The sequence below is a fragment of the Dasypus novemcinctus genome, chromosome 5 (assembly GCF_030445035.2).
Source record: "Dasypus novemcinctus isolate mDasNov1 chromosome 5, mDasNov1.1.hap2, whole genome shotgun sequence".
NCBI classification, from domain to species: Eukaryota; Metazoa; Chordata; class Mammalia; order Cingulata; family Dasypodidae; genus Dasypus; species Dasypus novemcinctus.
The window spans coordinates 160,384,965-160,399,930 of record NC_080677.1 but is presented as its reverse complement, the minus strand read 5'-3'; the positions used below and the strand labels follow the sequence as shown (position 1 = coordinate 160,399,930).

At 51.5% G+C, this 14,966-nt stretch overlaps 1 protein-coding gene across 12 annotated transcripts in view; it reads left to right on the top strand.

Annotated features, from left to right (window-relative positions):
• The window catches only part of KIAA1217 (KIAA1217 ortholog), a 687,185-nt gene that overhangs the window by 548,982 nt on the left and 123,237 nt on the right, over positions 1 to 14,966 (top strand). For all 12 annotated transcript variants that reach the window (XM_058297837.2, XM_058297848.2, XM_058297847.2 and 9 more), the window contains one exon: positions 4,141 to 4,339. In XM_058297837.2, coding sequence (XP_058153820.1) covers positions 4,141 to 4,339 — 199 coding nt within the window. The remainder of the gene's footprint in view (positions 1 to 4,140; positions 4,340 to 14,966) is intronic.

Here is a 14,966-nt window from a genome sequence, read left to right as displayed (position 1 = left end):
GCTCTAGAGGACGGCACGGCTGCGGTGGCCGGAGGGGGAGCAGCCTGGCGTCACCAGCCTCCGAGGCGCAGCTGCTCCCCCCTCCGCCTGCTCCCCTCCCTGCCAGCCTTAGAGTCAGCGGCCCCCGAAGCCCCTGCACCCCTCTTGTAACCCCCAGTCCCCGTTCGGAGCTGAGCGCTGAGTTCCTGGTGCAAACGTGCTTTGACTTCTACATCGCGTATATCAAGTCACCGGGGAGCTGGCACAGTGCCGGCAATTTCCACTGTCTTTTCTCGGCACTAAGTGAAGTCTCAGCAGAGAGCTGGCATCCGAGGGGCGGGTAGCGCGTGTGAGGAGCATGCGAATCTGTGGCAGTCGTCGTCCAGCAGAATGTGGATGACAGAAAAGGCGGAAGCTGCGCTTACGTGTGGAGCCGAATAGCTGTGCATGGAAAGGTAAAGAACGAGCCCTTCCGTCTTTATTTTTAGACACACCTAGCACCTCGAGGACCCTGAGCAAGAACTAGGGATTTGATTTTGATAGTCTTCAAGGATTATTGCCTTTAGCAGTGGGAAATGACAATGCATCAAATGTAGCCTGTCCCCGTGGGCTGCAAAGATGACCAAAGAGCAGACGTGCAGTGCAGTTGCGCTGTTTGGAGGAGTATCATTTCGTGGCTGTTCTGCAAAGCCGAATGTGCCTCCTATTTTTTTAAGTCAGCGGCGGGGACGCCCAAGCTTGCCCTTCTGCCGAGGGTGGTGACTACGCAGCTACTTCATCGAAGGCTGATGGAGCGATCGAAATGTTGAGTGATTTTAGGACAATTTTTCCTAGTCAAATAATACTCTAGAGTGCCAAGGCCAGACCCTTCTAAGGAAGCACATTTAAAGAAAACTCAATTTGGGACAAAAACACTTTGGGGGCTTGAGCAGAAAAAATAACCGAAAGGGGGCATTTGACTTCTCTCTGGTGGTGTTGGCATGTAACCCCATCTGAGTGCTTCACGAGACACCCTGCTGGTTCCTGCCCCACAACCACATCCATGCTGGGGGGGGGAGGCAGGGGGTACGACAGACCCCTCCTGGCCACCCCCGTGGAAAGGTCCCAAGTGCCGCAGCCAGGGCTGAGCAGAGGGTCTCCTCGTGCTTTTAGCAGGAAAGAAGGGAAGAAGCAGGCACCCCCACGGGGTCCCCCGGGCACTGCGCCACACTCAGCTCATCCCAAAAAAACCCTGTAGTCAGAGCCTTGAGGCAGAACCTGCTACGTAATTTGCAGGGCTCCTCGTTCAACAAAATCGTCCAGTTTCAAGACAGCCCCGGCTGAGCCTGGGGCCAACTGCTCTGCATCCCGGGCCCTGTGCGGCTGGCTCAGGAAGACCAAGACTTGGCGTTTCGCTCAGAAGGCGTTGTGTCCTCAGGGAGTCCAGAAGGAGTTAAAGGAACTGCAACCCAGCGAGGAAGGCGGGCACCTGCGGACTTGGAATGTGGTAGTTTGAGTTTTGAACGTAGAAAACTATGTTCATAAATTGGCCCATTCCTGTGGGTATGGAGCCCTTTGGATTCAGCTGAGGGCCGTTTGATCGATGGCTGCAGCAGGGCATAGCCCAGGGTAGGTCTTGATCCTCTCCCTGGAGTCCTTGATAAACGGAGAGGGAGGCTGCAGACACAGAAAGAAATATCCAGAAGCTGAGAGAGAAGGAGCCAGAGGCTGAAATCAAGGGAACTCAGACGCTGAGAGGAGCCCCTGAAACCAGAAGCTGAAAGCAGTGGAGCTCAGAGGAGAGGGGAGAGATGAGCCAACACTGCCACATGCCTGATGACCCACAGCTGCAGCTTAGGGAGAACTTGTCTCCTGACAATGCCTTGATTTGGAGACTTTCACATCCTCCAAACTGTAAGCGTCTAAGTTAATAAATCTCCATTGAAAAAGCCAACTGATTTCTGGAATATTGTCTTGGCAGCCTTTAGCAAACTAAAACAGTCCCATCACCAACCAACCCGCACCACTGCCATCTTAGTAAGAGAAAATTTACCGACTTTATTAACTCAGATCCATTTGCCTCTTGGAAGATGCAGAGAAACATGTAATGCAAGTCGGGGGGTGGGGGTCGAGAGGGAGAGGGGAAGCTGATGAGAAGGCACTTCATTCTGTGTAGTCCCCCCTGGTTTAACAAATCTCCCTTTTTTCTGTATGATCCAAATACAGTCGATCCTCATTATTCACAGTTTCCATATTGCCAGTTTGTCTACTTGCTAAAAATTTTTCTGGAACCCCAAGTCAATACATGAGGTGTTTTCATGGGCGTTCACAGATATGCACAGATTAGTGAAAAATCTGAGCTGTCTGATGAACATGTGCCCAGCTGAAGTCACACAAAGCGGTGCTCTGCCATCTTGATTCGGCTCACACGCTGTACACAAGCATCCTTTCCATGGCATCTTCTGTGGCTTTTGGTGGCTTTGCTGTCTAAAACGCCACCAAGCGTGGCACTGAAGTGCTGTCTAGCATTTCTGAGCACAAGAAGGCTGTGGGGTGCCTTGCAGAGAAAAATACATATACTGAATAAGCTTCCTTCAGGCATGAATTATGCCATTGGTGTCAGCTCAACGTTAATGAAGCAACAATATGTGTTAAGTAAGGTATCTTTAAACAAAAACACAGATAAGGAAGATTACGTACTGATCATGACCAGAGGCTGCAGGAACCTCAGCCTGTATTTCCCCTTGGTTCATGCTCACAGAGACTTTATAGAATATCGTTTCTGTGACTAATGAGAACTGATTATTTGTCATCTCCAATTTCCCCACAACAGCAAGAGTAATCTACTGAAAAATACGTATCGCATCCCGGCCCCTTCCTCTGCCTAAAATGTTTCATGGCCTCTTATTACCTTAGAGTCAAGTTGAGGACCCCAAGGCTGGTGTGGTCTGCTCGCAGCCCGCCAGGTCTCCAGTGCTTGCTGCTGCTTCCTGCCTCGGGGACTTGGCACAGGCTCTTCCCCACCTGGAATGCCCTTCTGCCCACCCCGCCCCCCATTACCTTCTGGCTCCCCCTTTCCCCAACTTCCCTTTTCCTTGAGGCCACCAGTTCACATCATCTGCTGCTGACTCCCCAAAAAGACCACCGCCAGGTCTTGACTCCGTAGCTTGTACTTTTCCATTAATTTATTTTTAATGTCTGCCCCCCCGACTGGACAGTAAGTGCCACGAGGACAGGGCCATGTCCACACCGTCCACCCTTCTGTCCCCTGTACTAGCCAAGGTCCCAGCACAAGGTGTACCCTCAACAGCTGTGTGTAGGAGGGAGGGATGCATGAGCCACACGGTCCATAGTTAATTACACTTTATTAGGCTGTAACTGGTGCCATTTGTTGTCCTTAAGCCATTTCGCCATCTCATTTACAAACATTGATGCCAGGCAGCAGGTCCATTTTCCTGACTACCAGAGCTCACGTCCAAGGAACGTTATTAACTGCGGGTATGAGCAGACTGCAGTCGACCCACTGCCGTTACGTGTGGATAACTAAGAGAGGGATTCCATGATGGCGTGTGAGTTTTCATTTATTGCTGGTACCATCTGCCCATGGGCAAGACAGGGCATCATCAAAACTGATGTAGTCTTACTTACGGGATTCCTGCCTTGAAAAATTGTTCAACTGCAATATGGCTATCTCCCTCACTATCCTGTTTCACCGATTCTGGAAACAGTCACGATATGAGGTGTACAAGGTCTGATTGTGGTCAGTGTCCTGTTTTGCCAGTGCTCCACCCATGCTGGATATACCTAACGTGCCTGCCCTTTCTGTGGTGATAACTGTTGCTAGACCTGGCCTGGCAGTGGGAATTGATTGGCCATCGTCCCTTCCTCTGATACGGTCTAGCCTCAACTTCTCCTTAGAAATGGCATTTGTGCACTAGATGCTCAGTGGTAAAAATCTTCACGGAATACTGAGGAACGATACCTTTTCCCTCTTAACTGCCCTCACCGGTACTTGAACCCACCGGGTTGTTAAGTTGCCTCTGCCTAGCCCTCAGTGTCCATGTGGACTTTGTCCTTTCACCATAAAGTTTCCCCAGACTGGCAGGTCTTCTTGGCAATGAAAATATATGCTGTGTAAATAATAGTCTGTTTCCCTCTCTTTCTCTAAAATGCCTTTTGCAGACAAGGAGCCCCAAACTGTCTCACAGCCCTCAACCTCCCAGCTTGGGCGAGCCGGGCGAGCACCTGTCGGAGGCGTCGGGGGATTCCCTGGAAGCCATGTCCGAAGGGGACGCCCCCAGTCCCTTCTCCAGAGGCAGCCGCACCCGAGCCAGCCTGCCCGTCGTGAGGTCCACCAACCAGACGAAGGAACGGTCCCTGGGTAAGCCTCCGAGGGCGGCCCCGGTGTGCCTTGGCTGCTGCTGGCGTGCTTCCACACCCCTGAGCTTCCAGATGTTATGCTAACTCGATGGGTCAGAACTCGGGGTCAAAACTGGGGAAGCTCGATGGTTTCACCTCAAGGTGGAGGCACCAGGCAAGTCCAAGCTGTCTCGGGCGGGGCAGGTTCAGGGCTGGCTGGGATGGGCGTCTCCAGTGGACCCGCCTGCTTCCCGCATGAGGAAGAGTGCGAGCTGCGGAAGGAACTCCCTTGCACCTTGGTGCCTCCCCGCCATCCTGGAAGCTGGCGTGGTGGGGGTGGGGGCTCCGTGGAGTGGGTCCATCCCCTCTCCAACCTTGCCTTGCAGCTGGGCTGCAGTTACAGGTGGCTGCAGGAGGAAGGGGTGAGGTGTGATGACCCCACCATGGCTGTGCCCAGGGGTGGGGTACTGTCCACAGCAGGGGGCACGGGGGGCTGGTGCCGCTCAGCTAGCCGCGGAGATGGGCAGAGGGACTCTGCACCACTGCTTAGCACCTGCTCCTCCATGCCGGATAGTCACATTCTGTCTCACTTTGCTCTTTTAGCTCCTTAGCGCGGTCTCCAGGCCCCGGGGATTTGGCCTTCTTGGCTGCTGCGCTGTGTTTCCTGTAGAAGGTCCCTGCAGGGCACAGTGCTTGTTTTTGCAGACATTCAGGGCTGGGGGAGGAAGGGGATGGGAAGAGTGTCGCTAAGCAAAAGGCTTCCGAGCCCGCTGTCCCAGCTCTTCTCAGCTGTCTGAACGTGTGCATGATCAAGAGTCATTTTTAACATTAAATTCTGTGTACCGATCTCAAGTTAATAACCCAGGATCCTCGTTTTACAAAGGAGAGAAGGCGCCCTCAGAAAACCTGCTCCTTCCTTTTGCGCTCACGGTTAATTAAATGGCAGCGGCTGGAGGATCAGCGTTGGCAGCTGCTGGTCGCATTTTATAAATGAAGGCACAGGGGAAGCGGGGCCTGGGAGGAGCCCGGGCCAGGGCGGCTCGGGGCTGCAGCAGGCTGGGGCTTCCCAGCTGCCCCGTGCCCCGGGAGTGCCTCAGTGGGCAGAGCCCACCCAGGGGTCCCCTTTGTGCTTTGCAGGGAATGAGTGAGGCCCAGGGCCCTTGTCCAGACACCTTAACTTTGCACTAGAAGGCAGGTGAGAGCCGCGGCCTTACCTGCTCAGCAGGCTGGGGGCCTGCAGGATAGTGGATCCGTGGCCTGCAGGGCAGGCATTGCCCCCAGCCCAGGGCCCTGGGCAGGGCCAGGTGGCCCCTCGCTGTACCTGGGAAGCCAGCCTGGGGCAGAGGGGCTGGGGGCTGGGGCAGGCCCGGCCCCGGGAAGGACAGGGGTGGCGTGGTGTCCACCCAGGGCGGCCGGCCCCCTGCACGCCGGGCGTTTCCCTGCAGGTTGAAATCCGCCTCTGAAGCCTCTTCCTGCGGCTCACACGTCCTGGAGCCTGAGGAGCACGGGCAGAAGGGCGAGGGCAGTGGCTGGCTGAGCAGCAGCGCCGCAGTTCCAAAAGGGGAGCTCGGGCTGGTCCTGGCCTTGGCCAGCTCTGGGCCCTCTTTGTCCTGGCCAGACTCAGCGGGGGGGCTCACTAGGGAGCCGGCCCAGGAAGCGATGCGGAGGCCAGGGAGGTCCCCGCCCGCAGCCCCTCACCGAGCTCTAGGCGCGCCTGGCTCTCGTCCCCAGGCAGACGCCACCCCAGGGGACAGGGACCCTCCCCAGGGAGCTCGGGCTCTGTCCTGGGGCCCGTGTCCCCGGCACGGGGACGACCTTGAGCCGGGGCCTCCTGGACACCCACGCACGTGCCCGTTAGAGAGCCCAGGCGCCGCCTGGCATCTGCCGTCCTTTCATCTCGACCCACAGGACCTGCAGATCTCCCGCAAGCCCCGCCCAGCCTGGCTGCACTTAAAATTCCCGTGCTGGGTTCACTGCGGCTTTGGCGGCATTTATTTGATCTTTGAGGACGTCACGTGGTAATATTGGTCGTCACGTGGTAATATTGGTCGGTGCTTTGGGGGCTCCCCCTTAAACGTTGCCCTGGGGTGAGCGCCTGGCCTTCCGGCCCCGTGCCCACCCTGTGTGCCCACCCCCCCACAACCCTCAGATAGCGTCCCTGGAAGCCAGGGGGAGCCAGCACCCACCTGCAGAGCTTCCCCCACTCTGGCAATCCTGGGGGACCCCACCCCCAGGGAGCTTCCCCCGAGGACCTCAAGGGAGGGGCCTGGCTTGCAGCAGCCCCCCCACCTGGAGGGTATGAAGTTTGCCCGCTGCAGGTGCCTGTGCCTGTAGGTGAACCCGCCCACCTAAGCCCTTTACCTGTGAACAGCCCGTCCTTCATCTCTCCAGGGCACGCAGGGGTCAGAGAGGGAGGGGTGCTGGGCAGGGGGGCGCCCCAAGGCTCTGGAGGACAGAGCCAGGGGCCTCTGCTGAGCCGGGGCAGGGCTGGCCTCCTGGCCGATGCGGGGTGCAGGTTCATCCCTGGGGGACGCCGGGGACCTGGGGCCTGGCGCAGGGCCAGCAGCAAAGTCCAAGGCCTGGCAACGCTGAGGGTAGAGGAGACGCCGTCCCGGTGGGCTCTGACCCACCCCAGACCCACCTCCTCTACATCTTCACAGAAATTCTTCCCACTGACGTGTAGGGAACCAGTGCTTAGGAAATTGAATAGAGATTGGAAATATAATGCTATAACAACAAAATTTCCAGAAGTGGGTTTTGTAGCCCACAGATAGTTTTAGGGGTGCTTCCCGGAGCCTTCTAGGGGGCTGTCAGAGGACGGGCTGGAGTGTTACTCCTGGCATGAGAGCCAGCCCCTGGCCTGTCTGGACGTGGTGGGCTGGCCCACGGCCTCTTGCTTCCACGGCAGCCTGGGAATCTGGGAAGCCAGGCAAGGGTGGAGGTGTTGGTTTCCCAGATGTGGTGTCTGCATACCGGCCATCGGTTTGTCCAGTACCTGCGGCTGCCTGGTCAAGGCAGCCCGGCACTGGAATCGCCAGCATTGCACGCAGCTGCCCAGGGCCTTCCTCCTTGCCAAATGGGCTCAGGGGGCCCCAATTCTACACTGAAAATTCAGCCCAAGGACTCTGCAAGCCCTTTAAGCTGGACTCAGTTCAGTTCTCTGCAACCAAACCCTGACTGCTGCCAGGAAATTGCAGTGCCTCCTGCTTTGCTTGTTTGAGAAGGTGTGAGAGGTACCTGGAGGTGCAGACTGGCCAGTTCTAGAGGCTTGGTCGTGAACTGGAGCTCTGGTTTGCAAACGGGGTTCCACTGAACTCTAGTGTTCCCTGGCCTTTTCTCTACTGTAACTACCACAATTTCATATAAAGATTTCATCTGAGAACAGGGTTCACGCTCTCTGCTATAAAGCACCTAAAACATTAAGTAGATCAGAAGCTCTGGAAAGAAAGAAAAAAGTGATGAAGAAATTTTCTCTATACAGCAGGAGTCCTTGCCTACTTTAATATGGTTTGATTGGGTGAGTCAAAAAGATTGTCTCTTGGTTGTTATTGTTTTTTTCCCATTTGACTTAATGAATGTCCTGAAAGATATTTTTTGTAAACCGAACCAGTTGGATTTGAGGTTGGGAACTAGCCATTTAAAGGAATGTTTCTAGAAATTCTTCAGTATAACAAAACATGCTTTTGTTATACCGTCCGTTGTCCTTTGCAGCTTAGATTTTCATACCTAAGGCTTTCTGAAGGAAGCAAGTACTTATCCAAATTTATCCACTTGGCTCCCAGTTCACCCAGAAGAAAGAATGTCCTTGTAAAAGGATTGTGCAGACTCGTGATAGGTTTGTGCTTGCTTTTTTTTTTTTTTTAAATGAAGTTAGATAGCTTTAGAAATATCTAACTATTAAAATTCCTGGGTTGAAACTCTAGCCTAGATTTCTCCGACTTTGAAGACATCATTTAGTGAATATGGCACCTAGGAGCTTTCTGCCCTTGACCAGTATCTCTAGGATTATTTTGCAGATAGACTACAGAAAGGAAAAAGCATCCACTTAGGTGAATATAAGTGGTTGTTTTTATTTTTTTTATTGCGGTAACATATATGCAATCTAAAATTTCCCATTTTCACCACTTTCAGGTGGACCAGGAGATTTGACTGATTCTCAGGGTCCAAACCCACCTGAGCTGCTCTTACAGGGTCTGTGCTTGCTCGGGGGGTGACAGTGAGGAGGCATCTGAGAGGAAACAGTATCCTGGAGAAGCCTTGGTGTCTCGTGTTTCTGCTCCTTCTTTTATAGCCAGAGTGTTACCAAGCCTGGGTTTCAAGTCACCTTTTTATAAAGTTAACTGAAACCTTCCCAGAGCTGCCGCTGGAGCTGTTGGGTTAAAGAACTGTACTGGGGACTTGAATTTCTAAAGCCGTTCCAGAATAAACAGCCTCCCAATCAGTTGAAACTGTTCCCTTCTCTCTGTCACAGCCACACCACCCCTCCTAGACCAGATGCCTACCTTATGCTGTTGGGTTTTTCCTGATGTGAAAAATATGCTCGTTTAAAAGAGAACTGTTCCTCAGTTTCAGAAGGCAACGTAGAAGAAAACTAGGCACGCTTTCTCTCTTCTATATATCCAAAAGAGGTTTGTTTTTGCTTAATCAAAAACAATAAAAATATACAAGAATCATTAAAACACGGATTAATACAAGCAAAAATTGGGTAAAATCTGTGTGCCAGAAAAAGTAAGATAAAGATGATTGCTGTGATTGCAACCAAGGCAAAAAAGAAGAAGAAGACATGTAGTAAGTTATATGGATTTATTTATTTACTGAGGTTGCATGCCAGCTCATCAGGGAAAATAAGTTTGGAAGCATTATAATACTAAATGAAGCTGTCTCCTGTATCATAATATTCTAGACATCATATTGTATATGAGGACGTTACACTTGGTTGTTTTATGAAAGACTTTTCAGAGAGCTAGATCTTTACATACAATTTCAAAATCCAAGGACATGGTATTAAGCCATGTTGGGAGAAGGAAAGTCTTTTTGGAATCTGTAGACATCTAGAGATGGAATTTGATACACGAGGGAGCTGATAGAGTCTTGGCCTTAGCCTGACCCTCGGGAGATTGGCTCTCGGCTAAAATTGGCTCAGGAAGGAGGGCAATGGAGTTGGGAAGGAGGACGTCGTTGATGGAGAGTGAAATGGCAGAAGAGCTAGGGAAGGAATCTCTCTCATGGGACCAAATTCCAAAATGTTAATATATTCTAATAATACCATCTACTACTCCATACTTCCTTATAAGACAGGATTGAAAAGATCTGGGGACAGATGCTGCACTCGTGCACGGATGCTGAGATCTGGCTAGGCTGGGCCAGGGGCTGAGAGAGTAAGAAATATCCCCTGAACTCCTTCTGGGGGGACATATTTACTTATCAGTCCCTCTTATTTTCTTGGTCATGGGAACTCTACCTAAAATCTGTTGATTAGATCTTGCTATTTTGGTAAATGAAAAACTAATCGCATACCCCCATTTTTAAATTATTATTATGTAAAAACTTCTCAGTGGGGAGTGGATGTAGCTCAGTGGTTGGATGCCTGCCTCCCATGTACGATGTCCTAGGTTCAATCTCCAGTACCTCCTTAAAAAAAATGCTGGTAAAAGCTTCTTTTTTTTTCTTTTTAAGATGTATTTATTTATTTTCTCCCCTCTCTCTCCTCCTGCTCTGCTCTTTTTGCTGTCTGTGTTGTCTTCTCTTCTCATTTTCTCTCCTGTAGGATTCACCAGGATTTAATCCTGGAGACCTCTGATGTGGAGAGAGGTTCTCCATCAATTGCACCACCTCAGTTTCTGGTTTCTGCTGCGTTTCATCTTGACTCTCCCCTTATTTCTCTTTTGATGTGTTATCATCCTGCTGTGTGACTCACTTGCGCGGGCACTGGCTCACCGCACAGGCATGCTTTCTCTTCTTTTTCACCAGGAGTCCCCAGAGATCAAACCCAGGTTCTCCCATATGGTAGGCGGAAGCTCTCTCACTTGAGCCACATCTGCTTCCCAAAAGCTTCTTACCAAGTTGACTGGTTCTTTTAAAAGCAGACTTTCAAATATAATCTTTATGGTCCTTGGGGTAGTTTGAGGCTTTTTGGACCCCAGAAAAATCATGTCCTTAGAGCCAGTCCGTTCTGGTGGGTGTGACCCTATCGTAGGTGGGAACTTTTGATTAGGGTACTTCAGTTAAGGGCCTTTTGATTAGGTGACTTCAGTCAGGCGTGACCCAGGGTGGGTCTTAATCCTCTTCCTGGAGTCCTTTATAAAAGGGATGAATAGGGAGAGGCAGAGCGAGAGAGAAAGCAGAAGCTGAAGCAACGAAACCCATGAGAGAAGGGAGACCAGCAGACGCCACTGTGTGCCCTGCCGTGTGACAGAGGAGTCCAGGATCACCGGCAGCCAGTCTTTGGGGAGAAAGCATCGTCTGGTGATGCCTTGTTTGGAAATGTTCACGGCCTCCAAACCGTCAGCCTGCAAGTTCATAAATCCCCACTGTAGAAGCCACCCCATTTCTGGTATATTGCATTTCGGTAGCCTAGCAGACTACAGCCACGTCCTCTGATGCCCTACAAATTCCCACATATTTTTGCACTGGTTTTAAAGACAATTCTATGAAATGCTAGATATAAACGTGTTCTGATGGAAGCAAATTTACATAATATGCCCAAGTAGAACTTCTTCCTTGGTGAACCCCTCCTGGTGGCCTCCCAGGTGTTGCCTGTTGATATCCAGAACCTGAGCTTTTTTGCGGCTTCTGATGTTTCAGGTGGATTATGAGAATGCAGGAAGGCACCCGGCGTGCATGGTTGGAGAGGACAGGTGTGTGTTTCCAGGCAGTTGGTGAAGGGCTCTGGTTCTTTGCCACCCAGATATCTCCAGGGCTGGGTCTGTGATGTGTGACTCAGGCTGGGGACAAGTCCCGGCCTGGGTCCCTGGGCACTGGGCTTCCCACCCAGGAAAGACGCTTTTGAGCAGGGCAGCATGGGAGCCCCAAGGCACCCGCAGGCACTCGCCTTCTTGTCAGTCTGAGCAACTCTGTTCGAGGCCAAGCCTGGCCTTCTGCTTCCCACGCCTTTTCTCCTTTGAGGGAAGTCAGGCTCATGGCAGTTCCACTAACTTATTATTTTTCTTTCTTTTCGATGTTAAAATTATGTTCATCAAACTTTGTTTTTTTGGTTTTTAAAAATTTATTCCAGTCTCTCTGACCTTTGCAAAGTGTGTGGTTTGGACCTTTTAGCATTGCAGGGGCAAATTTTAAAACCTCTGGAATAGATTCAACTCCCAACTTTTCTCTTTGGCAACCCCCAAGCCCCATCCTCAGCTTAAAAAAAAAAAGAATGTTGTTTGACATCTAATTGCATTAACTACATGCCATCAAGGAAAGTTCCCATTTTTGTCAGGCTGAGTTTGAGCTCTCAAAAGTTTGTAATGTCATTAAAAAAAAAGATACTCCCACTAACTTGCATTTTCCGAATCTTCTAGGTGTTAATTGGCTTTCAGACATCTCTGGCTAAATGTCTCCCAGTGATTCAAAGCTAAATGTGATAAAAATAAAACCTTCATTTTTCTTTCCCAGCAAGTTTTACCCATGTCTCATTTTTTTCTCCACTCGTGTATTTTTTTTTCTTTAAGAATCCTGTTTCTGGCATTTTATAGGTACCATGTGAGTTACTTAAGAAATATATGAAGTGTGGTTCTTGTATTTTCAAAGAGATTTTTGGTGTAACTAAAGACACGTGGGAGCCATATAAGGATCAACTGAAAAATATGCATCAATCAAAGATGCAAGTTTGGCTGGTCCCAAATTTGCCAGTAGTGAGTGTCCCCACTAGGACCCCTGGAACGCCTCCTCACCCCCACCCACCGATACCTGCCCAGTCCACTCCTCGCTGCACCCAGACCTCCCCGTGTAAGGCTGCACCCAGCCTGCCAGTCTGTTTGCAGACCCCGCGGCATGTTTTCTTCATGGCCCATCTCATTTAGGACAGTGGTTCCCAAACTGTGTCAGAAAACTTGTTAAAGCACAGATTGCCGGCCCCACTTCCAGAGTTTCTGATTCAGTATATCTGGGGCAGAGACCTGAGAACTTACACCCCTTAACGAGTTCCCAGGTGCTGGCAGTGATGCCTGATGTAGGGTCCCCTAAAGAAAAATGGAAACGTTGTTACAGTCTAGCACCACACGAGGGCGCTCTAGTACGTCCCCTATTAGTTTGTGGGCAGAGTCCTTGAACCAGGGACTTTTTTTTTTCTCTCTCTCTCTCTCTTTATATTTTTTAAAATGTTACATTCAAAAAATATGAGGTCCCCACATACCCCCCACCCTCCTCAGCCCACTCCTTCCGCATCAACAACCTCTTTCATCATCGTGGCACATTCAGTGCATTTGGTGAATACATTTTGGAGCACCGCTGCACCACATGGATAATGGTTTACATTGTAGTTTACACTCTCCCCCAGTCCACCCAGTGGGCCATGGCGGGACATACACTGTCCAGCAGCTGTCCTTGCCATACCACCCAAGACAATTCTAAGTCCTGAAAATGCCCCCACATCATCTCTTCTTCCCTCTCCCTACCCCCAGCAGCTACCGTGGCCACTTTCTCCACACCAATGCTACAATCCCTTCTAACCACAACAGTTCCATAGTAGAATTTCAGTCTTGAATCCCAGACCCCGTGCACAGCCCCCGCCCTCTCGAGAAGCTGCCGCACAGACCCTTCCCCAAGTGAGCCGTGGACCGAGCCTGCTGGCCCAGGTTGTCCGGCGTTTTACCCATTGCCGTCGCTAACTTCGGTCCTCCTTGATGCTGCACCTGCTGCCTCGCCCCCAGCTTACACACCTGGAGGCGGGCGTGGCCTCGGCATCGTACCTCCGGGTTTCCTGTGCTTGGGGGGGCCAGGCTTTTCATATGCCTCCACAGTGTCCACACTTGTCCTGTTTTCCCCAGTTCCAGTTTCCTGCACATCTCCCAGCCCCAGCCGCGGTCAGCGAACAGCTAGCACCCAGAGGGCAGTAGTTAAAGACGCAGAGAAGGCGCAGGATAAGCATGAGGCCGGTGCGGCTGACGGCATGCCTGGGGAGGGCTCTGCCCTGTGGCCAGGTGGTTTAGGCTCTGACTCCTCCTTGTCTGCTCACTCCAGGGTTATATGCCCACGTGTCATCTGCCTCCATACAGTCAGATGATTTAGGGACCTGTTTAAGGGAAGAAGAGATGTGACGTGGGGGCATTTTCAGGACCTGGAGTTGTCCTGGGTGGTGCTGCAGGGACAGTTGCTGGACATTGTCCTGCCATGGCCCACTGGGTGGACTGGGGGAGAGTGTAAACTACAATGTAAACCACCATCCATGTGGTGCAGCAGTGCTCCAAAATGTATTCACCAAATACAATGAATGTGCCACGATGATGAAAGGTTGTTGATGTGGGAGGAGTGGGCTGAGGGGGGTGGGGGGTATATGGGGACCTCATATTTTTTTAACATAACATTTTAAAAAAAAGAGTAAAAAAGTTCAACAAATATGTATCAAATGCCTACAATGTGCATACTGCTATATTAGAAGGAAAGAAATTAAGTTCTGAGTACCTACTAAGTGCCAGGCCCCTGGGATTCTGGGGGTACAGCAATCAACCAGAGAGCCGCAAACCTCTGTCCTCCTGGAACCTAGCTTTTGTTGGGGGAGGCAGATGATCAGCAACATCAAAAATAGATAATAACCGGTGGTGAGTGCTCTGGAGAAGAGTGAAGCAGGGCAGGGGAGCAGGGGGCACCGACGACACGAAGGTGTGGAGTCTAGGAAGGGTGGGCAGTTGAGCATCACCGAGAAGGGTGCCTTTGAACCGTGACCTGGAGGGGAAGGAGGGAAGCCACACAGATATCTGGGAGAAGAAAATTCCAGGCTGGGAATGGGCCCTGCAAAGGGCCTGCCTGAGCATTTAGGGGCAGTGAGGAGGCCACAGCCTGGAGACCCCACTGGAGCAGAGGACACGGGAAGGAGGTCAGAGCGGCCTAGGCAGCCAAGTGACATAGGACTGTACAAGGGCGAAGGCTGGCTTTCTCCGGTGGATGAGAACGACTACACTGGAGGGCTGTGCCTGTAGCCTGGCAATACCCCCCCTAAGTCCTACAGACGCGTGCTGGCTGCTGGGCTTGGAGTAGACCGTATGGGTCACGGGTCTCCTGTGAAACAGAGCCCTCCAGACATATATACTCTCATAATTCATCGTGAGGAACTGGCTCCATGACTTGGGGGGCTGGCAACTTCTACCAGCTGGACATGTAGGAGGAGCTGGCTGGAAATTCCTGCGAGAACCCATGTAGAAGTTGAGTCTCCCAATTCCTCTTTTGGCCTCTGAGATCCTGGGTTCTGGCTTTTCACCCTGCAACTTGATAAGTCCCCTGTTGCTCAGGGCAATCTACTTTGTTGATGGTAGATGCAATCAGCTGGTTGTAGATACAAATCCCATCTCCCAATTGACAAGCAGGCCAATGCTTGACCAAGCAAATGGCCACTGTGACCTAGCCAAATGGACACATAAAACTTACCGTCACGTAGATGGAAGGGGGGCCTGGGCAGAAGTTAGGAGTCTCGCTCTAATCTAGGGAGCTGAGGG